The 24,384-nt window shown below is 41.8% G+C and overlaps 2 protein-coding genes and 1 long non-coding RNA gene across 5 annotated transcripts in view; 1 reads left to right on the top strand and 2 right to left on the bottom strand.

Moving 5' to 3' along the window:
• INIP (INTS3 and NABP interacting protein) overlaps window positions 1–2,706 on the bottom strand; it is a 53,570-nt gene extending 50,864 nt beyond the window's left edge. The window contains exons 1-2 of one of the 3 annotated variants that reach the window (XR_014247923.1): window positions 1,168–2,706; window positions 2–75 (exon numbers count right to left, since the gene is read on the bottom strand). Coding sequence is in view for 1 of the 3 variants with exons in the window: in XM_082404254.1 (XP_082260380.1) it covers window positions 2–26 (25 nt within the window). In the remaining 2 variants the exon portion in view is untranslated. The remainder of the gene's footprint in view (window position 1; window positions 76–1,167) is intronic. The other 2 variants (XM_082404255.1, XM_082404254.1) reach the window with 2 other exon arrangements.
• The window catches only part of KIAA1958, a 225,725-nt gene extending 215,058 nt beyond the window's left edge, over window positions 1–10,667 (top strand). The window contains exon 4 of the mRNA XM_082403961.1: window positions 10,254–10,667. Coding sequence (XP_082260087.1) covers window positions 10,254–10,328 — 75 coding nt within the window. The 3' untranslated portion in view covers window positions 10,329–10,667. The remainder of the gene's footprint in view (window positions 1–10,253) is intronic.
• A 9,791-nt stretch (window positions 10,668–20,458) lies between these two features.
• On the bottom strand, window positions 20,459–24,207 carry LOC309634331. The gene is made up of 2 exons (XR_014247989.1): window positions 23,831–24,207; window positions 20,459–22,923 (listed from the first exon to the last, which is right to left on the bottom strand). It is a non-coding gene; the product is annotated as an uncharacterized lncRNA (long non-coding RNA).
• Window positions 24,208–24,384: the final 177 nt, after the last annotated feature.

A 24,384-nucleotide genomic window follows, 5' to 3' on the forward strand; every position in this document is an offset into this window, starting at 1 on the left:
CCTTGTCCTGAAGGGTTTGCTGCCATCTTCCTATTTTCTGTTTCAACTATGTTCCGTGGCAAGTGGTCCAATCACCTGTAAAAAATAATGTGCAGACACATATCTTCATCTCTTCAGAAACATATGTCTGAAGGGCACACAGACTTAAATCAAACGCCTCAAGTTATTTAATTAGAGCGTGAAGGTTAAATGTTTATTCTTGCAGATGTTGATACCAACATTCACCATTACTGTCTTTAATTACTTCATTAGGTTGTTTACCAAATACTACCAAATGTATCAACTAACTGATAGCATCAATACAATCACAGGGCTAGGAAGAAAAATCACTCATCTGTAGTGCCTCTCGATTCATTTAAAAAACGTACCCAGCAACTACTGTGTATACTGAAAGCTAGAAAGGAAAGAGAGCCGAATATTTATCGCGTACATACTCTGCACCATACAAGATTTGTAAGATGATTGAAATTAATTATTTTATTTATCACCACTTCATAGATAGGGAGATCGTGTCCAAGGTCACAAAGCCAGTGCGAAAACTTTGGACTGTTAGCTTCCAAACTTCGTGCTTTTGTACTAGGCCCTGGGGAGATCCCAAATGAGCAAGACCCTACTCCCGCCCTCAAGAAACATATAATCCGGTGGAAAAAGAGAGTCTCATTCAAGCAACCGTACTAAAAAAGTTTAACAAACGCGCTCTTTACAAGGCGTAAACAGTGCTCCGGAAGCAGAGATGAACTGATTCTACCGGCGAGACGAGGGATGCCTTCTGGGGTAAGCGGGAAAGTACAAGAGCTAGCAAACAGATGTCGGTTTGGAACGAAATAATGTTAGGTGTCTCCTGCAGCTGAAGCACAGAGCGAGCGAAGCCGGCTTAGGACGGGAGGGACAAGAGGGCCATCTTGTGACGGAGAACGTAAATCAGGGATGTGACAGGGCTGGATCTGCGTCTCAGAAAGGTCCCGCGGGGGGTGGGGGGGGGGCGGTGCGTGGAGGGCAGGAAGGGGTGGGGGCTGCGGCTGATACCAAGGAGAGGAGGGGGAGTGAGAAATGCTGGGAGGCAAGGATGACGGGGAAGCCACTGCCCTGTAGCAAGGGACGGCGGCAGCAGGTCAGCGCCGGGGCCACACACCTTCATCCCCGGCGCCGCCAGGCGGTCCTACTTACCGCGAGGCTAGAAAGCCCGGGACCGCCTCGCCTTCTGGTCGCGTTCTCCAAGGGGGCGCGACCACTTAAAGACCTGCAAACCGAGTTCAAGGCGGTGTTCTACCACCTTCCCACCCCCGCTGCGCTTCCGCCTCCTGGTGACTTACACCCGAGGGACAGGAAGTCCCGCCTCCTAACTGCTGCTCCTCACGGCGATTCGTACTTTAACTGCTACCTCATGCATACGCCACTTCCCTTCCAAAGAGTGGCAGCCAGAGAGGCTCCTGGAACCCGCAGGCCGCACCATCGGGGGCGGAGCCCGAACGGGGCGGGGCAGAGACCGGCTGGGTCCCTAGCACCGCAATTGGCTCTTTCGTCCAGGCCGCTGCGTGGTGACGTATCCTGCCGGCTCGGCTAGGTAGAGGGGGGATGGAGACCGGCTGTGTCCCTCGCCCTTCAAGTGGCGCTTTCGTCCAGGCAGCTGCAGGGGAAAAGCCACCAGGTCAGCCGGTCCTGCGACGGTGTGAATGCACTTCGGTTGGGACTGAGGCAGAGCTGCGGTTGGGACCCGGAGAATGAGCTTTATCAACCATCTCGGGTTGCGCGTCTTACGTACACAAATCCCAGTGATACTTTTCTTTTATAGTTTAAATAATTATACACTAAACTTGTAGAAATTTTTACTACTGTGCAAGAATCTGTATTTAAGGAATGGATATGCCACATCTCAGAACACTGTCTCTCCTAGTGGGATCGCCCGAAGGCCTGATTCCAGCACAGTAGAGCTACGTATCTACGTTGAACAGTAACCTTGTATTGATGTATGTCACCTGTCCTGTGGTCGTTACCCATCTTAACGTCCTTCTTAATAATCGATGTTTGCTCAGTAATAAACGTTTATGATGCACAATTTTGTTGAGCATGGATCCATGACTGAAATAATAACACTACCGAGCATTTATTAAATGCCTTGTACGTACGAGGTGCTTCCTGTGCATCAGCTCTGGTCCTGTCATTCCCTGAGTTATATATGATTCGTATTTATTTATATACTTATATGTGATTTATTTATATATTTATTTATGATTTATATATCAGACTCAGAAATGTTCAGTTACTTTATGTCTTTAGTTGAATTTCAGCGACTAAAGGCCTGTCAAATGCAAAGGTCCAGGTTCTTAAATCTCACACATTGTCTCTGCTCTGGAGGAAGGAATTCCTCTGAGACCAGCTCAGGGAGCTCAGTAGTCTGCTGACTACTTTTTTAAAAAATATTTATTTATTTATTTTTTGGCTGTGTTGGGTCTTCGTTTCTGTACAAGGGCTTTCTCTAGTTGCGGCAAGTGGGGGCCACTCTTCATCGAGGTGCACGGGCCTCTCACTATCCCGGCCTCTCTTGTTGCGGAGCACAGGCTCCAGACACAAAGGCTCAGTAATTTTGGCTCACGGGCCTAGTTGCTCCGCGGCATATGGGATCTTCCCGGACCAGGGCTCGAATCCGTGTCCCCTGCATTAGCAGGCAGATTCTCAACCACTGCGCCACCAGGGAAGCCCTGACTACTTTAATCTAGATATAAAGTGAGCATTTTGGTAGTTGGCCAGGACAACTTTTCAGTTAAGAGACCTTTCTGAGTTCTGGCCGGACGAAAATGATGACTTGGATATATATGGCTGACAGAACCTTAGGAGAATTTTTTGGTTTTAGGTTGCCTGACGAGACAATACAGAAACTAGGGCATAAGAAAACTCCAGTCTAAGTCCCAAATGGACATCCTGAACAAGCTTATTTAAGCTGAAAAGAAGAGTTCTACCCCAGAGCAACATTTTGTAATTTCCCAGTAAATTCAGCCTCCCAGGATTCGCAGAACATTATCAGGAGAAAGATAAATTTAACTTGCTGCTGATTGTTTTGCCCTTTATTTGGTGAGTGTGAGCTCTTGAACTCCCCTCTCTTCTCCTTGAGAGATTTTGGGACTTCAGTGTCACAAGAATTTTAACATATTAGTTAATAGTGGGTCAATTTACTTGGGTTCAAATCCCAGCTCTGACAGTTAATCATTTGATGCTTCAGTTCTATCATCTATAAAAAGGAAATAAAAATAAATGAGTGACCATTTCATATCCATTAGATGGCTACTATCGGAAAAAAAAAAAAAAAAACCCAGAAAATAAAATAATGAGTGTTGGCAGAGAAATTGGAACCTTTGTGCATGTAAAATGATACAGCCACTAGTGGAAAACAGTATAATGGTTACTCAAAAAATTAAGGTTTTTTTGGGTTTATACACAAAAGAACTGAAAGCAGGGCCTCAAGGAGGTATGTAAACGTCCGTGTTCATAGCAGAACTATTCACGATAGCTAGAGGTGGAAGCAACACAAATATCCTTGAACAGATGAATGAATAAGCAAAACGTAGCATATACATACAATGAAATATTATTCACCTTTTAAAAAGAAGGAAATTCTGATATATGCTACGGTGTGCAAGAACCTTGAGGATATGATGCTAAGTGAAATAAGCCAGTCACAAAAGGACAAATACTGTGTGATTTCACTTATATGAAGTACTTAGAGTAGCCACAATCATAGAGACAGAAATAGAAGGGTGGTTGCCAGGGGCTGGGGGGAAGGGGACAATGAAGAGTTGTTATTTAATGGGAATAGTGTTTCAGTTTTATAAAATGAAAAGAGTTCTGGAGATGAATGGTGGTGATGGGGGTAATTATGAAAGATCTGTGTTTTACTGGATATCTTGGTACTTGATCAGTAAGTCAGCTGATAAGTAGGTAGAGCCTACATATCTACTAGAGGAAAGTCCAAGACAAAAGGGATGCATGTGACAATCCTGTGGCACTGTTAACTGATAAGGAAATGTCAGGTAGCAGTCTGTGAAGTGCTTCCTCCTGAAGCCATTATGATTATTACAGACCTTCAGTATCAAGGTAGAGAGCTGAGAATAGTCCTCAGATTCCAGTTGGAGCCACCCTAACCCTCTTGTGCTATTTTATGATTAAATATTTATGGGAAATGCATTAAGCCAGACAGCCTTTAAAATCAACTGTGTAGGAACTTGAGACAATTACTGTATGACTTACCTATTGCTTGTAACAAATTGTCCCCAAACTTGGCAGTTTAAAACAACAAACATTTATTCTCTTACAGTTTCTGAGGAGCTGGAATCATGGCAGCATAGAGGGGTAGTTCTGGCCGAGGATCTTTTTTAAGGTTGCAGTCAAGATGCTAGCAGGGGATATAGTCATTCTGAAGCTCAACTACATGGAAGGATTTACTTGCAAGCTTACTCATGTGGCTGAGGGTACGAGGCTTCCATTCCTTACGATGCAGGCCTTCCCATAGAGTTGCTCATGACATGGCAACTCACAGCCAGAGCAAGTGATGTGAGAGTGATCAAGTCAGAAGCAACAGTATCTTTTATAACCTGATCTTGGAAGTGACGTACCAGTGTTTCTGCCATATACTGCGTGTCACACAGACCAACCTTGGTACACTGTGGAAGGGAACTATTACAAGGCTGTGACTACTAGGAGGTGGGATCATTGGGGACCGTTTTATCCATTCAGGCTGCTCCAGCAGAATACAATAAACTTGATGGCTTATAAACAACAGCAATTTATTTCTCACAGTTCTGGAGGCTGGGAAGTCCAAGATCAAGGTGCCAGCTTGGTTGGGCTCTGGTGAAGGCCCACTTCCTCATTCATGGATGGCTGTCTTTTTGCAGCAACCTCACATGGCTGCAGGGGTGAGGGATCTGAGTCTCATTTACAAGGGCATTAATCCCATTTATGAGGACTCCCACCTACATGACCTAATCACCTCACAAATGCCCCACCTCCAAAGGCCATCACATTGGGGATTAGGATTGAGGTAGGTGTGGGAGGGATACAAACATTCAGTCCAAAGCAGGGACCATCCTAGAAGCTGGCTACCACAACTATTGCTCAAACAAAATGTATTCTTACTTCAGATCCTATAATAGAAAATGAAGTGAACTTAGTCTAGGAGACTTTTAGCTACAAAAAGGGGCAGAATTGCCCACTGGCTAAGAGAGCAGCCTCTAGAACCAGACTCTCTGGGTTCAGATTCTTGCTTTGCCACTTACTGGGTGAACACTTAGACAAATTATTTCTCTGTTCCTCAATTTCCTCATCTGTGGAAAAGGGTAATAAAAGCATCCTCTACCATGATATGTCTGGTTGGACACAAGAGCATTTTCCACCTTATAGGAATACAAGGGAAGCTACCCTTGAAGGAGAAGTGGGTTTCAATTAAGTCAGGAGATAGGTGATTCGATGGTTTGGTTAAGGAGAATTTGCTTACCATGGAATGAAACCTCTAGAAACCTTAGGGGAATCTTTCATTGAATCTTTGCTGTATGCTAGGACTCTGCATGTATTATCTCAAGACCAGCCTTTGAGAAGGATACAATGATCATCTATCAATTTTAAAGATGTGGATACATTGAAACTTGTCCAAGATGCTACCATTTTTTGATTACAATAGTGAACTAAACCACTACGTGCAGTTGTCCCTTGCGTTTATAACCATGGCCAAGGATAAGAATGTGAGGGAGGGGTTCCCTGGTGCAGATTGAGTCCCACTCCCTATGTGAAGTCAGGTCTAGACCATGGTTTGCAAGCCAAGTCTGTGTGGCACAGATACCAAGGCATTAGGCCACTCTGCTTCTTCACTCATAGGGGAAGGAAAAGAGGTGTCTTCTCAGTTGGGGCAAGGAGAGGAGGTCCGCAAGAAGGGGTGAGGGTTAGATTAGAAATGTTTTGTTTAACAGATTGATTGACTTTAAAAAAGTTACTTTTATTTTGCCACTGGTTTGTCCCTTTAATTAAATAGATTGAACCCTACTGTTTTTGGTGGGCTATGAAGAGGACTGACTACACTGCATTAAACCCCTCAGGGGGCCTGGCAGCCTAAGTGCCATGTAATGCTTCATGTCAGCTCCTTCTCATTTGGTCACCTCTAAGGGGCCAACTTCCTACTACCTGCCAGTATCCTCAAAGTACCAAGAAGAGTGCTAAGCAGGTACACCTGCTGATTGATTTTTAAACCTAATGAAAGCTGAAATGTGCCCTTTTATTCATTTATTCAATAGATATTTAATGGAAGCACAAACTGAATGATTTGTCCTTGTCTATAGGATGCTTTTAAGTGTGCAGGCCAGAATCTCACTTTTGTTTTTTCACTGCTTTAAAAGCTGATCTAATCCTTTAGTCAAATAATGCTTTGTGGGCTCTCACTGTGTGCCGCTAATATGCTCTTCAGCAGTACTATTCCATTAAAGTTCAAGGTGTTTGTTCTTCTTAAACTACTGCACTAACACTGTTAACTACTCCCCAGGTTCAGTGCCATCTATAAATTTAACGTATTTGTTGAAAGACTCTTATTTGAGATCATTAATGATAAAATGCCAGCCCTATGCTTCTCCAAATCCCCTAGCATTCTTCCAGTTCCTGTAAAATTAATTAGTACCTTTAATTTACTACCCTTGGGCCAATTTTATTCAACTCTGACTTTAGGAAAGGATTGCATTCCTATTGTAACTGGAGACAAAGGCATTTGTGGTCAGGACCTAATCCTGAACCCTGGAACCTGTAAATGTTACCTTATATGGGAAAAGGGCCTTTGCAGATGTGATTAAGGATCTTGAGGTGGGGAGATTATCCTGGATTATCCAGGTGAGGCCTGGATAATCACAAATGTCCTTATAAGAGAGAGGAAGAGGGAGGTTTGACATAGGCAGAAGAGAAGATGGTGTGATCAGAGGCAGAGACTGGAGTGATGCAGCCACAAACCAAGGAATGCTGGCAGCTCCCAGGAGCTGGAAGAAGCAAGAACATTCTCGCCTCCTTAATTTCAGCACAAACTGATTTTGGACTTCTGGTCTCCAAAACTGTGAGAGGATAAATTTCTGTTGTTTAAAGGTACCAAGTCTGTGGTCATTTGTTACAGCTGCCACAGGAAACTAATATTGAATACATTACTTTTCACAGCTCACTCAGAGCACGTGTGAGAGTACTTGAGAAACAAATGCTGGAAAGACTTTTGTCTGGGTTGCATTTTAATGAAATATTTCAGGCTTACAAAAATCTATAACTAATAATATAATAGATAATGTGGAACTTACTACCTGGCCTAAAAAACAAAACATTTCAAGTACATTTGAGTTCTCCCAGGCACCCTTCCCCCACCGTGCTCCTCTCGCTCCACCTCTGAGGTAAGCCACTTTCCTGAATTTAGTTGTCATTGCTCCAGTACATATCTTTAAACTTTTGCTACATTGTATCCCTAAGATATATTAAATTGTTTTAAAATTTTATAAAAATGTTGATATTCTCTCTGATATATATATTCTTTTGCAGTTTGCTTTTTTGTTAACTATCTGAGCTGTTTCCTTGAGTGTTTTCTACATGTAAAGTACCATATTGGGCAATGTGGATGATACTAGACAAATCAGACAGGAAGATTTTGCACCAACATTATCCTGTTAAAAGAGCTACAAATGTAATCTCTTACAGTATTTTCCCATTGTTTTAAAGGAAGGTTCCTGCTCAGTAATGTCAACCCAAAAAACGCAGAAGGCTGCAAATAAGAAAAGAATGTATTTGGGGTCTTAAGAATTGCAATTCTGGAGACACAGATTTGGGTAAAACCAAGAGTGTTCTGGGGAAGAGAAAGTGTCAGGGGCTTATAAAGGCAAAAGCCATGAGGCTCTACTCTGATAGAAGAAAGGAAATATTTGTCCTTAAGGGATGGCTGTCACAAGTTACTTTAGGGTAAGGGTGTGGTAAATATCTTGAGTTTCTGAACATTGGGCAGATGTTCTGGATGTCTGTGTTAAGACAATAAGTGGTCAAAAGGTCAGATTCCTTCTGGGCTGAGATGTGCATAAATCACATTTCCTCAGGGGCCTTCCAGCTACATTTTATTTATTTATTTAATTGTTTTTAGGCTGAACCACGTGACTTGCGGGATTTTAGTTCCCCGACCAGGGATCAAACTTGGGCCCCCCGGTAGTGGAAGTGTGGAGTCCTAACCACTGGACAGCCAAGGAATTCCCCTGGCAGTATTTTAGAGAAGTCTCTTAGCAATACTGACTCCATTTTGATTTTTCTTTCACAGCATCTACCATCTACTACCTAAATATGTGACTATAGCTTTGAATTAATAACATGCCTGTCTCTCTTGCTACACTGTGGTTTATTTTAAGCATATGATTCTCCCAGGGCATTTTAAAAACATTGTTTTATTATTTTGAGAAATCTTTTAATTGGCAACAATAGGAATGATCGTTTTCTATATTTTACTCCTAACACCTGTAAATCAACACAAGTCCTACTTACCTTTACAAGATTTTCAAGGTAAATATGATATTTCTCAAAATTAAGAATTATTTACAACTTAATCACGCAAGAAAACACACACAAAACTAATACATTCAAATCAATGTTAAATTTTATGTGACCCTGATGTTTTGGCAAACTTGGTCACTATTCACAGTGTGAGGAGGATGCCCTTAGCAACAGCATGCATTTCTTTCATTTTGCTTGCCTCTCCCACCAGTTTTCTCTACTCAAGATTGTAAACTTTCATCTGCATGGCGCTGTGTGAAGTCATTTGGCTTTCAGTCGGCCCAGTACTACCCTTAGGCTCAAGCAAAAGGGGCTGCTTCCCCCACATATTAGAGGGTCTTGCACAAAACACACATGTACACATACACACACACACACTTGTTAAGGAACAGATGAGAACCTCTGTCACTTGGCACTGGCCCAGCATAACCTAGAACCTTGAATATCTGCTCCTAACACTACTCAGGCCCGATGGAAACACTTCATATCTCTTGCCCTCTGCTCTTAAAGCAAAAGGCAGCTGGGTTGGAATGCTGTAAAAGTTTTTGGGTTATGCACCCATTGAGGTCTGGGTTGGGTAGAAACCCAGTCTTCCTCCTGTGTGTCTCCTTTGCACTACTATCACACTCACAACCCTCTGACACCAGAGGTGGGGGATAGTTCCACACAATTCTGAGGCACCAGCTGAGCGTCCTACAGTCTAACTCAATTCTGACACCATCCACCTGGAGACAGCGTTAAATCCTACAGGGTGAGGGCTCGGGCCCCTGAGACTGCCCACCCCCACTTCACATGTCAACCGCAGGCTGTAGATCCTCAGGTTACCCACAACTTCTGTCTGACTTGGCGACAAATTGGAAGTTCCCATGACCTCCTTTCCACTTGGATTCGATTATATGCTAGAACGACTCACGGAACTCAGGGAAACACTTATGTCTAGCAGTTCATTAAAGGATATGATAAAGGATACAGATGAACAGCCAGATGAAGACACACATGTGGCGAGATCTGAGAGGGCCCCAAGTGCAGGAGCTTCTGTCACTGTGGAGTTGGGGTGTGTCACCGTCCTGCTATGTGGAGGTTCACCAACCTGGAAGTTCTCCAAACCCCATACTTGGGGATTTTTGTGAGACTTCATCATGTAGGCAGGATGGATCATGAACTCCATTTCCAGCCCCTCTCCCCTCTCTGGAGACTGGGGAATGGGGCTGAAAATTCCAAGCTTTTGATCATGACTTGGTCTTACTGGTGGTGATTAGCTGCCATTCAGGAGCCATCCAGGAGCCCACCCAGAATCGCCTCATTAGAACAAAAACTACTCCTGCTACCCAGGAAGTTCCAGTGGATTTAGGAACCCTGTTTCAGAAGCCAGGGTCAAAGGCCAACTATTAGAACAGAAGAGGTTCCTAATGTTCTTTTTTTTTTCTTTTAAATATTTATTTATTTGGTTGCACTGGGTCTTAGTTGCAGCAGGCGGGCTCCTTAGTTGTGGCATGTGAACTTAGTTGCGGCATGTGTGTGGGATCTAGTTCCCTGACCAGGGATCGAAGCCGGGCCCCCTGCATTGGGAGCATGGAGTCTTAGTCACTGCGCCACCAGGGAAGTCCCCTAATGTTCTTAACACTTAGGAATTCACAAGAGTTTCAGGGGCTCTGTGCCAGGAATGAGGTGGGGAGTGGAAGGCAGAAACCAACATATATTTTTCCTATTTTCTCATCAAGGTCAAAAATGGACACTGCTTTTTAGTGCAAGGAAGAGTTGAGCAGCAGAAGTACTTAGGTAAGAGAAAAAACTAATTATTCTAAATGCTTCCTCTCAGATCAGATGAATTCAATAAATTCTTGAACAACCAACAATTTTTCTCTTTAGTGCTGAAAGTCCATTTTCTTGCTTTTCTTCTTATTCTCATTTGTGATTCTGAAGTTGCTCATGAATTAGTACATTTGGACTCGTGACTGAGGAACATTTCTGCAATATTAAACAATTGATTTTCCTTTCATTTGTATATATGTCTGTTTATATGTACCATGAGTGAAGCATAATACTGATTCTTTACTGTATGACTCTAGATATTGCTTTAAGAGATGGTAAAAATTGCAATATAAGTGATAATTTATGATGAAATTAAAATTTATTCTAATATTCTATGATAATAATTTATCATATATATATCCCTATTTCAGTGTTTTAACATGATATATAAAATTTGTGATTTATTTCTGAATCTAAATATTACTTTAAGAATTAATTGGCAATTTCAGTTGTTGTTTACTTACCAAAGAACACATTTTCTCTAAATTAAAAGTAATAAAAAACTATCTAAGAGGTACGATCACTTAAGAAACTTTGTCCAATTTGACATTACTGTTGTTTAATTAATCAAGGAAGCCGTTAGACTGAGGTGGCTCTAATGCTGTGACAAACCCAAATCTAAGCCTGTAAATAACTCAAGGTTATGAAATTGAACAACCAGTCACTAAGAGCCAAGTAGGCTTTATGCTATAGACAATCCATCATTTCTTTACTTTACTTCCACCCTTTCTCTACAAAAGTCTCTCCCCAGCTCCTGTCCGTGGAGCGCTCCTAACCACTTCTGGTTTGGCACTGCCTGCTTCAAATTGATTTTTCCTCAAATAAACTCTTAAAATTTTTAATATGCCTTAGTTTATCTTTGAACACACCATTTATGTGAAAAATCTTATAATCTTATAATGTAAATAATTATTTTGCTGCTATCAAGGCAAGAAAAATAAATTTTATGAACTGTTTATGTGTCAATATTTATTTTATCACTCATACCAAATATCAACAGACCACCCAGACATGAAAAATAAAGTTAGTTGTCTTTGATATTTAGCCAGCTTTCAGTCATTTCAAAGCCATAGCTTTACACATATTTGTTAGCTGGATGTATAACTTTTAAATATTTAGACATATGGAATGTAAGCCCGCATCTGTACACTGGTTCAGGCCCCACAGATGCTCAGATGGGCCTGACTGGGCACAAGTTTCCATGTATTAAGACTGTTGCTATTCATTTGTCATTAACGTAAGGAAATTGATGTTGAAATATTTGGTAGTTTCTTGATCTTAAACAAACGTAAATATAGGGAACTGATATCTTTTTCATTAGTCAATTAAATGGTGGTCATCCAGACAACTCAGAATATGCTATGTTATGTTTTATATTCAGAATGTATTCAGAATATTAAAAAAACTTAAGATCATCCTCAAAATGAAGATGCTGGGAACATATAAGTTCCAGTGAAAATACACATTATATATACAGTTATTAGCAAAGGGACACATAATTCTGAAGTGTAAAAAAAAATTCTAATAAGAAGTAATATTGAAATTTTTTCTAAAATTGTAAATGCTTCTGTAGTGTGCCTCAAAATATATGACATGAATTCAACTTTGCTTGTTAACACGTGTCTCAAGACACGTCTGACAAAAGTGAAGCTAGGACAAAAAGGAGTGGGGGGAGCAGAGCCGTAAGGTAGACGTCTAGGATTGTGCCTGAAAATTGTCTTTGTTGCTGTTGTGTAGCATATAAATATAATTTGAAATAGAAAGTGATACGTGATAAAGTCTTTTTTTTTTTTTTAAGTGCTAAGGCCTGTTAATTGGGGTATAATGGAGGTGTTTTTTTTTTTAATGTTTATTTATTTATTTGGTTGCACCAGGTCTTAGTTGCAGCACATGGGCTCCTTAGTTTCGGCTCACAGGCTCTAGTTTCCTGACCAGATATTGAACCCGGGCCCCCTGCACTGGGAGTGCAGAGTCTTAACCACTGCGCCACCAGGGAAGTCCCATAATGGAGATTTCTTAAAATTCTTGTAATTGTATCACTTTAGGAGTGGAGAAAGGTAAGCAAAAACATTGGCTTATAACAGAATGTTGCTTAGTCTTGGAAAAGAAGTAGGAAACATTGTAAATATATTTAACTCAGATGTTTCATATGTTTTGATTAAAAATTTTTCCTTATTAGAATTTTTAAATTACAAAAGAAATAAATGCTCATTGTAATGCATGAAAGAAAACAAACGAAGTTGTAGAAAGATAATGTTAATCTGGCCTGCCCTTGCCCTGCTGTCCCATCACCCCAAGATATAAACCTAAATAGTCTGGTTCATATACTATCATGCATTTTCCTACTCTCATATAAACATATATACATGTACATTTAACATATATATGTTCATATGTAGTGATCCCACTATACATATTACTTTACCACTTGCCTTTTTTATTTTTAAAATTTATTTTATTGAAGTATAGTTGATTTACAATGTTGTGTTAATTTCTGATGTATACAACTTGCCTTTTTAAATTTAATGTATCATAGACCTCCCAACATATAGAGCTCTAATTCATTTTTTATTGCTGCATAATATAGTGTGGATGTACTATAATTTGTTCAACCTTTTCCCTTGTGATGTACACATACGTTTACACTTTCCTTTTTTTATACAAACGATGTTGCAATGAACATCTTTGCACATATATCCTTAGATAGGAGCGCTTTTATTTTGACAGCACTGTATGTTTCTGCCCACACTCTTTGAGAGTGTCCTCTCCCTAAGTCCTCAGTATCAGTGGATGCAGCGGCCAATTTCCTGCAAAGCGATGAAGTTGCAGTTTCAGGGTCCTTTACTTGAACATATATCTCTTTCCCCCCAAACCCTTACCTCCCAGGGAGAAGCCTTAGCAATTTGCTCACAGGGTCATGTATAATATTTTTGTAATATTTGAAAAAGTAAGTCATTTTATTGGCAAAAAGTTAAGACAATTGTGCCTTTCTGCTCCACTCACACTTCCCCTTGGGTTGGATGACCTTAGAGTGTCTGCAGGCATTTTTGAAAGTTGAGTTGGGGGTGCATCTATTTGAGTTTAACGGGATGTATTTATGAGGTTCACTGTCACTTCTGTAAGCCACATATTTTATGCCTGCTAATGTATCAGATTGGATCTTAGCACATTACCAACAACAAATGTGAAGCTGCAAGAAACATTTTAAACTATCAATAATAAAAAAGCAAATTTCAGGGGGGGAGGGATAAATTAGGAGTTTGGGATTAAAATATACACATTACTATATATAAAATAGATAAACAACAAGGACCTACTGTATAGCACAGGGAACTATATTCAATATCTTATAATAACCTATAATGGAAAAGAATCTGAAAAAGAATATATATGTATATAACTGAATCATTTTGCTGTATACCTGAAACTAACACAACATTGTAAATAAACTATACTTCAATTAAAAACTATTTTTAAAGCAAATTTCAATCAACCATTCTAGAAGACTTCATTATCTTTCTACTCTCTCTATAGAAAATATTATATAATATTATAGAAGAAGGTCTTAAAGAACATGCATCCAAAGACTGTGGAAAATAATATTGTAGAGGTTTGTCAGGCAGAAAATAAATAATTAAAAAAATTTTTGTGAGGCTTGGGATATTTATCAGTTTTGTAAAACTTATAATTGTGGTGTTTTACATTATCATCCTAAATAAATATTCACCTTTGTACAAAATTTTATATTTGAAATTTTGAATTCTTTTTCTTGAAAAGGGCTCCCTAAATTGTTTAAATTTCAGGCCATGTAAAACATGATCTTCACCAGATTATAATTTATTGATCTTGAAATGTTTGCCAGTAGGTTGAGCAAAGATTGCATCTTTTTGCTTTTGTTCACATTTCATAGATCTCTAGTGAGATTGAACATTTTTTTAATACTACATTGGCCATTTGTATTTCCTCTTCTTTGATTTGACTATTCATGTCCTTTTGTCCATTTTTTGATTGATTGTTTGTGTCATTAATATGTAGGAGCTCTATGTATCAAGGATTTATCAACGCCTAGAGGGTCATTTGCATTCTAAATAATTTTCTCTGGAATATCATTTGTCTTTTTTTGGTAACAGTTTTATTGAGATCTAATTCACATGCCATAAAATTCATGCCTTTATTTATTTATTTGTTTGTTTTTTACGAATATTTTCCAGCTTTATTGAGATACAATTGACAGATAAAATTATATATATTTAAGGTGTGCAATCAACTAATTAACATATCCATCAATTCACCTGCTTAAAGTGTACAATTCAATGATTTTTACCATATTCACAGAGTTGTGTGACCATCTTCACAATCAACTTTAAAATACTTCATGACCCCCAAAAGAAATCCTGTATCCTTTAGTTATCACCTCCAATTCCCCATCACAATTTGCTTTTGATATATAGTATTTTTAATATCAAATTTCCTTAATTTTCTTATAGTCAAATATCTCTATCTTCTCTTTTACAACTTTAGGTTTCCAGTTTCCAGTGTGGCTGAAGGTCTCCATTTTCTACAAGGTTATTTAAATATACTGCTAACATTTTATTTTTACATTTATATCTTTAAGTCATCTGGAATGTTTTACTTCTTAATCCTTTCCTAGCTACTAATCAAGTAGACTCCCACTTCGTGACTAGATTTCAGGACAAAATTACTGTACCTAATGAGAGAGAAGTTTCTCTTTCAACAGACTTGGGGGAGGTAAACCCTTGAGGGCCAGGCCCAAAGGGCACGAGAAAGGAGGAGGAGCATCCTTAAAAGGCAGGGTCTCAATCAGGCCACAAGTGGTTACTGCAGGGCACATCATGCCTGCTCACGGGGTGCTTTTGATACCTGCCTTGACCACAGGGCTTTCTCTTTCAAATAAAGAGTTGAAAATGGGATCCTAAAAGCAATGGTCAAAAAGGAGCCAAACTGCCCTTAGCAACAGGCTTCCAAAGACTACAGTATGGGAGGAGGGGGTGCCAGGAGAGGAGTAACAACAGTGAAGAAACCTGGCAAAGAGCACCTGGACCAGGTGATCAAAGTTAACATCATCAGTGACAAGTCATGTTGATACTATGTAGCCTTGATACGATATGATGAGAAGGGCACTTTACCTCTGTGATCTTCCTCCCCCAAACCCATAACCCCAGTGTGACCATGAGAAAAATACCAGACAAACCCAAATGAAGGGCGTTCTATAAAATGCCCGATCAATACTTTTCAAACCTTTCAAGGTCATTATATATAAGGAAAGTCTGAGAAACTGCCACAAAATAGTGGAGGCTGAGAGATATGACTATAAAATGTATTGTGGGTATTCTGGATGGGATTCTGTAACAGAAAAAGAACACCAGGAGAAAACTAGTGAAATACAATAAAGCGTACAGTTAATAGTAATGTACCAATGTTGAACTCCTTAGTTGTGACAAATGTACCATAATGATATAAGATGTTAACAAAAGGAGACTTTGGGTAAGGGGTATGTGAGAATTCTCTGTACTATGTTTGCAACTTTTCCATAAATCTAAAAAGTATTCTAAAATAAAAAGTTTAAATTAAAGTGGAGGGGGAAATATTTTTGCTAGCCACATCCTTCCTGAGGGAGTATATCTAAGGCCAAGAAAGCATCCTGCCTTCAGCAACGGAGTTGGTATCTCTAGTGCTTAATTTGAACAAATTATGTGCGTGGGTCAGAAAGGAGTTTTTCAGAAGTCATTTCCCTGTCCAAATTCCCACAGTCAGCTGAGAGAAGCCTTCTAGAACAGTCGATTCTGGATGTCCTGGCCACACTCCATGCACCCCATCCCAGAAAGCACATGGTTTACAGTGACAACAGGCCCCCCGAACCCTAACCCCCAAGATGCTGCTCAGGATCATTTTTAAGGGAGTAGTGACATGATTTAGTTTCTGGTGTCCCCTTAAGTTTCCTGATCCCTGGCCATGTACCCGGGTACTTAGGTTCTGGGCAGTAGTGTTGCTGATGGATGGACTGAAGTCAGCAAAGCAGACCTTAATTCTGAGGCTGTACTGAAATCCAGCGGCCAAGGTGAGGCTAGAACTCTGCTCTCATTCGTGTTAAATTACCTTACTTGTATCATCAATAACCTCCAAAGATCCTATCCTGAGTGACTAAGTGTGTGGCTTTTCCTAGAGGGAACTTAGGTCTGCCTTGATAACAAGAAGCTGTTGAATGAGTTAATTTGGAAGACTTTACAAGGTTGTGAACGTGGAGGAGCCAAGATACACCATCTGCACTAGAAACCGGGAGCTGAACGAACCCCATTCTGTTGCAGGACAGGGTGGTTTAAGAAGTCTCACAGAGGACTGGGTTTGATTTTGGAGAAAATGAACATTCCTACAGATAAGACTTCTAGAAGCGTCCATGTATGGGCCCCAGCTCAAAGTCTGCTATTCCAGCAAGCCGAGAGAATCAGACTAATGGCTGTGTGGTGAGTGCCGCTTCAGGTATCTCCCGTTTTCTTCATGAGTGTGGGAATGGTGTTCTGCCAGCCACATCGCAGGAAGACCCGAGTGGGGCGCAGGGAAAACCAAGCCTCCTGCTGTGCCAATCACAGAATCCCGAAACGCCAGCACAATGAAGGGCCTTATCTAGCTGGGGTGGGCAGAAGCCCTGTCTTTAGCAAGTCACCTCACCTGCACCTATAATCTGGGTACTGAGTAGAACTTTCTTGCTGTGCCCCCCCAGCACCATCTTGCTACCCGACCCACCAGTTATACAGAAAGACAAGGCCTCGTGCCCGTGTGGTCTCACTACCTCTGTATAATGAGGATGAGTCTGTGGGCCTGCATGATCATTTATCACCCCATTTACAAAGCACAGGAGGGGCTGGGCAGAGCAGGGCTGCCCGGAGCTACCACAGTGGCAAGGATCTGGGAAGAGCTGGTGGAATTCAGAGGCTTTGGGAAGGCTCAGGAGCTCTGCTCCTCTTTGGTTTTAGAGTTTTCCAGCATCTTTAGAGAGGAATGTTTCTCCACCCTTTTTTTCTTCTTTCCCAATATTACTGCTCCTACGTGGGAAAGGTTAATTAGGTTTAAATTTTCCCTAACAAGAAAAATTAAATACTAAGGAATCAGATTTTGTTGGGTGGGGCTGAACTTTGCAGACAGCCATTGTAATATCTAAGACCTTTTTGCTCCCCTCACCTCCACCCCAAGTACCAGGTTTCACCTTGCCCCTTCTGAGAATGCACGCTATTGAAGGATGCCGCCACTGCTGGGAACATTGCTTCCCACAAAGGGACACTCTCTTCTTAGACTTTCTTTCGCCTGCTTGTATTCCTCATCTTCTGAATCCCTAAGGATGAGTTCAGCTGCATGTTAACAGAGATCCCCATTAAAGTGCCTGAGACCATAGGGATGTGTATTTTTTATTTAAGAAGTCTGGAGTCAGGTGCAGTGGCTCAATGATGCCATCAGTGACATGGTCACATTCCATTTATGCGCTCAGCTATACTCAGGGAGTTGGGAATGTCTCGCTTGTGGCCACAAGATGGCTGTAGCAGCTCCAGGCATCAGGGCCTCGCAAGGCTGCATTTGAAGGGAGAGGGAGGAAGAGAGACGGGACAACTAGCAGTCATGAGGGGCAAAGGAGTGGTGGCAACTAATAGTTGCTCACACATCTTTCTCTCCCTCTTATTTCCTCACTTCTTTACCTTTTGGCTTCCCCCAAACCTGCGTTCCCCAAACCCACATTGCATCAGTACGCATCCAGGTGGGAGGGAGCACGAGCATTAGAACTAACTGGCCGACCTCGAGCAAGTTACTTAACACAGCTGGGCCTCAGCTTCCTCACTTATGAAGTGAGGGTCGCAGACTAGATGCCTTATGTACGTAAACTTCTTATTGAGGTATCACATAAAGGCTCACAGAGCAGAAATGTACTGCTTGCTGAATTTTTACAAAGAACCAGCCCCACATTAAGAAACAGAATATTATCAGTAACCCAGAAACGCCCACAAAGGTAACATTAGTCAACTTGTAGCTCAATACATTAGTTTTGCCTGTTTTTGAATTTTATACAAATGGAATCAGCGGGAGGCGTTCTTTCGTCATATCTAGCTTTTTTCACTCAACACTATGTTTGTGTAATTCATTCACCACGTTTTGGTTTTTTTTTTTTTTTTTTGGCGGCAACACACAGCTTGTGGGATCTCAGTTTCCCAGCCAGGGAATGCACCTGGGCCACGGCTGTGAAAACCTGGAATCCTAACCACTGGCTCACCAGGGAACTCTCCAGCACGTTGTTTCTTCATTCTTCTTGCGGTATAATGTTCCATTGTGTGACTACACCACTGTTGACAGTCATGTGAGTTTTTTCTAGTTTTGGTTACTATAAATCTCTGCTGCTGTGGAGATTTTTTTTTTTTAATTTATTTCATTTATTTTTGGCTGTGTTGGGTCTTCGTTGCTGCATGCAGGTTTTCTCTAGTCTTGGCGAGCAGGGGCTACTCTTCGTTGTGGTGTGTGGGCTTCTCATTGTGGTGGCTTCTCTTGTTGTGGAGCACAGGCTCTAGGCACATGGGCTTCAGTAGTTGTGGCACGTGGGCCCAGTAATTGTGGCTCATGGGCTATAGAGCACAGGCTCAGTAGTTGTGGTGCACGGGCTTAGTTGTTCTGCGGCATATGGGATCTTCCTGGACCAAGGCTCCAACCCAGTGTCCCCTGCATTGGCAGGCAGATTCCTAACCACTGCGCCACCAGGGAAGCCCACTGTGGAGATTCTTGAATCCACCTTTTGATGAATATACATATGCATTTCTGTTATGTTCTGGGAGTGGGAACTGTTGGGTCATATGATGTCTGAATGTTCATCTTCTAGATGCCTTTAAAGATCATTCCTAGTGATGGAATCAAACACGTTCATGGGGCACACAGCCAATAAACAGGCTTTCCATCCTATCCAAAGATTCACTAATAAGACTCAGTGCCAAGGCTTCCAGTACTTGTCAGCTCAATACCTTCTCCAGCCCAAACTCTGTAATGGATAATGACCACAAAGGAGTATACACACAGCCACACACTCCAGAGCCGGCTTGTGAAGAAAGCCAGGTTAACAGGTAGCCCTCTGTGCTGGCAGTAAATTATATTTCTGTGGCCAGGTGAGGCCCAGCTCCTAGGAGCCTGCAGGGCCAGCCAAAGAAGTTTGCGGGGCTTTGGAAAATATCTACTCCACTGTGAGGCTCTTTACAGCCAGACCTAGGACATGAATCTGTCAACAGATAGTTTAGTTCATCTGAGATCTTCTTCCAAATTTTAAGCACCTGGTAACTGCTCAATAAAAATAACACTAAAAGTTTAGGGCAAAAGGACCCGGTAATAGAATTTTGTAAGAGAAATTTGCCAATCTAAGCAACTTTTCAGCAAACAGGAAAATTTTCCAAAGTAAGAACTTAAAAGTGCTATTGACAATAAGGGGCATGTCAATTTATGATTTAGAGAAATGGGTGGAGCTATGAGAACAGTATTTCTTTTTTTTTTTTTAAGGTTTGTTTAGTCCTTTTTTTTAACATTTTTTTTGCAGTATAATTGCTTTACAATGGTGTGTTAGTTTCTGCTTTATAACAAAGTGCATCAGTTATACATATACATATATCCCCATATCTCCTCCCTCTTTCGTCTCCCTCCCACCCTCCCTATCCCACCTTTCTGGCTGGTCACAAAGCACTGAGCTGATCTCCCTGTGCTATACGACTGCTTCCCACTAGCTATCTATTTTACATTTGGTAGTGTATATACGTCAGTGCTACTCTCTCACTTCGTCCCAGCTTACCCTTTCCCCTCCCCGTGTCCTCAAGTCCATTCTCTAGTAAGTAGGTCTGCGTCTTTATTCCCGTCTTGCCCCTAGGTTCTTCAATTTTTTTTTTTAGATTCTATATATATGTGTTAGCATATGGTATTTGTTTTTCTCTTTCTGACTTACTTCACTCTGTATGACAGACTCTAGGTCCATCCACCTCACTACAAATAACTCAATTTCGTTTCTTTTTATGGCTAATATTCCATTGTATATATGTGCCACATCTTCTTTATCCATTCGTCTGTCGACCGACACTTAGGTTGCTTCCATGTCCTGGCTATTGTAAATAGAGCTGCAATGAACATTGTGGTACATGACTCTTTTTGAATTATGGTTTTCTCAGGGTATATGGCCAGTAGTGGGATTGCTGGGTCGTATGGTAGTTCTATTTTTAGTTTTTTAAGGAACCTCCGCGCTGTTCTCCATAGTGGTTGTATCAATTTACATTCCCACCAACAGTGCAAGAGGGTTCCCTTTTCTCCCCACCCTCTCCAGCATTTATTGCTTGTAGATTTTTTGATGATGGCCATTCTGATCGGTGTGAGATATCGCACTGTAGTTTTGATTTGCATGTCTCTAATGACTAATGATGTTGAACATTCTTTCATGTGTTTGTTGGCAATCTATATATCTTCTTTGGAGAAATGTCTATTTAGGTCTTCTGCCCATTTTTGGATTGGGTTGTTTGTTTTTTTGATATTGAGCTGCATGAGCTGCCTGTAAATTTTGGAGATTAATCCTTTGTCAGTTGCTTCATTTGCAAACATTTTCTCCCATTCTGAGGGTTGTCTTTTCGTCTTGTTTATGGTTTCCTTTGCTGTGCAAAAGCTTTTAAGTTTCATTAGGTCCCATTTGTTTATTTTTATTTCCATTTCTCTAGGAGCTGGGTCAAAAAGGATCTTGCTGTGATTTATGTCATAGAGTGGAGAACAGTATTTCTTATAGTCTGTAGACCAGAATCGTCATGAGCATCAGCTAGGACGTTGTTTAAGAAAATGCAGATTCCAGATTCCCGTCCCTGAATCAGCATCTCTTAGGTGGGCCTAGAAATTTGCACTTTAACAAGCACACAGGTGGTTCGTAGGCACCGACTCCATGATCTGTATTGCATTCCCCACCTTAGAGGGGCTCTGTGCTTTCAGGGGAGGAGTTTCTACATGGAAAGGTAAAATGATCCTATCACTTACCCACAAGCCTCTCTGCCGGTTCTGGGGCAAATTCTAATTTCTTGTTTGCAAAACTCCTCAGATCCTGGCCTCAAGTGGAACTGCTGGCTTTTGCTTTTTCCTGGAACATCACTGGCTGAATTAAACTGTGCACACAATTTTGCCTCTGTTGGCGATAGTGCCTTCTCAGTTGCCCCTCTTGTTTGAGGCAGCCCTCTGTGGTCTTCTACATGTCACTCTGAATGCTCTTTGAAAACCTCCTTTGTCCTCATCAGCCGTCCACTTCAGAAGTGGTGGTGTTATTTTGAGGCAGGGTTTGGGATGCCACATAAAATAAAGCTATGATTGTATTAAAAACCAGAAGAGGATAAGCAGCTAACACAAACATGAATAAGGCCTAGACACATGCTGTACCAGGAGAGAGAAAGAAAGAATGCTTCATTGTGACTCTGCTTTGTTTTTAAGGTCTGGGTCTCATGTAAAGCCCTGATAGACTTGCTGTGCGGTTTCGGGATTCTGGCTTGGCATACTTACTGAATTCTGGGGCCCAAGGCCCTGTCTTCTGAAAGTTTCCAGCCTAAGTGCCTAAGGTTCCTTGTGGACAGGAATGAGGGGTTGGGAGGTGGGGGAAGGGCCCATGCTGTGTTCCTGGGTTTTGGTGGCATCTCCCCGTACCCCATGCACACACATCCAGTGCATTTTCCTCAGAGCTGAGTCCTAGAAACCCAAGCTTCCCTCCATACATTCCAATAAACACTACAACCTTTTGCTCTGATACAGAAACTTCACATTTCCTCCTCACCATCGTCTTGCTTTGAAAACTTTTAGAAAATGCACAGTCACATAGTCTAGGACACTTGCTCTGTTTCAGTGACAATTTCCCACCACAAGGAACACTGAAATACAACAGGAAATGGTGAATATGAATAGGCAGTCCTGGGCTAAATTTGACTGGTGGAAACTTTATCCCAAAATGTTTTCCATAGAAATCCACTTTCTTTAGTTTTGATGACTACCCACTGGATCATTGTGGCCCCATGCCATTGACCAACAAGGAAACTGGAAAATAAACTGTTTCATATGGCCTTTCAGGAACTCTGTTTTGTTTTTGTGTTTTAAACGGTGGGAGCATAGAAAAATGATACTCTGACCCAAAATGAGCAAATAGAGGAGTTTGGAGAGAGCATGTTTATTTATGAAAACTTTATGATTATCATTTCATAAGAATAGTAGAGAAAGCATGAGAGAGAGGGAAAGGAAGGGAATTAACATTCAGGGAGCATCTATTCCATGGCAGCATTTGGCTGGGAATATTACATACCGAAGGCTGTTTCATTCTCACAACCACCAAGTAAGGTAAATATTATTACCTGCTCTCTGTCCTTCTTTTTGGGTCAGGAAGCAGGTTCGTTTAGGTTAGGTAACTTGCTCATGATCACCCACTTATAGTTAGCAATCAGGAATTCAAATGTGGCTCTCTTTTCACTCTTCCCTGGCATCTTGAGGAGAAAGCTGTGTGGAGTCTTAATAAAATGAGATCTCGATTGTGGGAAGGTGGGCTGGCTGTTAAAATAAACAACATCATTCAATAAAAAAATACCTATGTTATACATCTATAGAACACTCATTTCTAGTTATATTCATGCTATTTGTTTTAATCAGAAGAACAGATAATAGGGTCTGTTGTAGTTGTAAGCAGCCCTTGAATATAAAAGTATTAATTTTACTCAACTCCAAGAGGACCGGACACTGGCATTCCTGTGAGGTAGATGCAGCATTTAAAAAATTGTTCCCAGTGTCCTCTGAGTTCTATTTTCCTCAACCAAAGCAGACCCACGTGGGGGAGAGAAAAGATAACTTGAGGACTGAGGCCAGATGACTTAGACCAGGGGAAATAAGGGAAGGTGTGTGAAGCTCAGTGAATCCCTGGACGATATTTTGGGTCAGCTTCAACTCTCGGCATTCTCCTCTTGCTGAAGTATCACTTGTTTCTTTAGAAGAAAAGGGTGGTGGAGACCACAGTGAATCCCGACTTCAAGATTAGTCAGGTAACACTGGACGAACCTAAAGAGTTTGGGAATAGATCGGGAAAATGTGCTCCCTTACAGCGGGCCTCCTCCCCATTACTCTTCTAGTATCAACTTGTTCTTACATGGGCTGATGGCCTCTACTGACTTGGCCCTGAGCACAGAAGCTGTGAAGCCAGGTAAGGTGGAAAAAAGAGGTGAACTTCCACCCTCAAACAGCCAAGTAACGCCTTGACTATCTCCATTCTGCTAGCAAATAAAGCTCAGAATGCAGCCCAGCCAAAGACCTGGAAAGGAAGCACAGAAGCATGAAAAATAAAAACGGGAACCTCACGATTCTTTCAAATGGCAGTTTGGTCAAGGTGTGAGTTTAAGAGTCATAGATCATGTGTAGCACTCCCTCTTTATTTACTGATGCCCACTCTTCTGAGGTTTAACCTTACATAAACCCGGTGAACTGCAGAAGCAAGATGGCATGGGATCTCAGCGTGCATTTGAAGAAACTCCACACTGCGTCTTTGAATTTCCTTCTAGGTTCCCCGCCTGATGTCTCTATCTCCTGGGAGCCTCATAACCTATTACGCCATTCTTATAAAATGTGTCATAATTTCTCCTATCCTGGGTTATTTCAGAGGCCAGAAGATCCCGACTCACGTGCGTGTCCTAAAGCCCCCAACCCCAAGCGTGGCTGCCCCTGGGCGCAGCAGTAAACGCGGGTGGAATGGAACAGGATCCTCCAACGTCTCTTTCCACCTCTGATTTCCATTAAACATTAGCTCCGGGGTCTGCGCGCAGCCCCCAACGGGCCAGGAAGCGAGCTTGGACTCTCGGTGGACAGCGGCGGAGGGCCCAGGGCGCACTTCCTGCGGGACGGCGGGAGAGGGCGGAGCTGCCCGCACCCCCCCTCCCCCTCCCCCGCTCTCCCCGCTCTCCCCGCCCCCTCCCCCTCCGGGGGCTGCCGGGCGCCGCGGGGGCGGGGCGGCGAGCGGGCTGGGCG

The sequence above is a fragment of the Balaenoptera borealis genome (assembly GCF_965194805.1).
Source record: "Balaenoptera borealis genome assembly, chromosome: 8".
Classification (NCBI taxonomy): domain Eukaryota; kingdom Metazoa; phylum Chordata; class Mammalia; order Artiodactyla; family Balaenopteridae; genus Balaenoptera; species Balaenoptera borealis.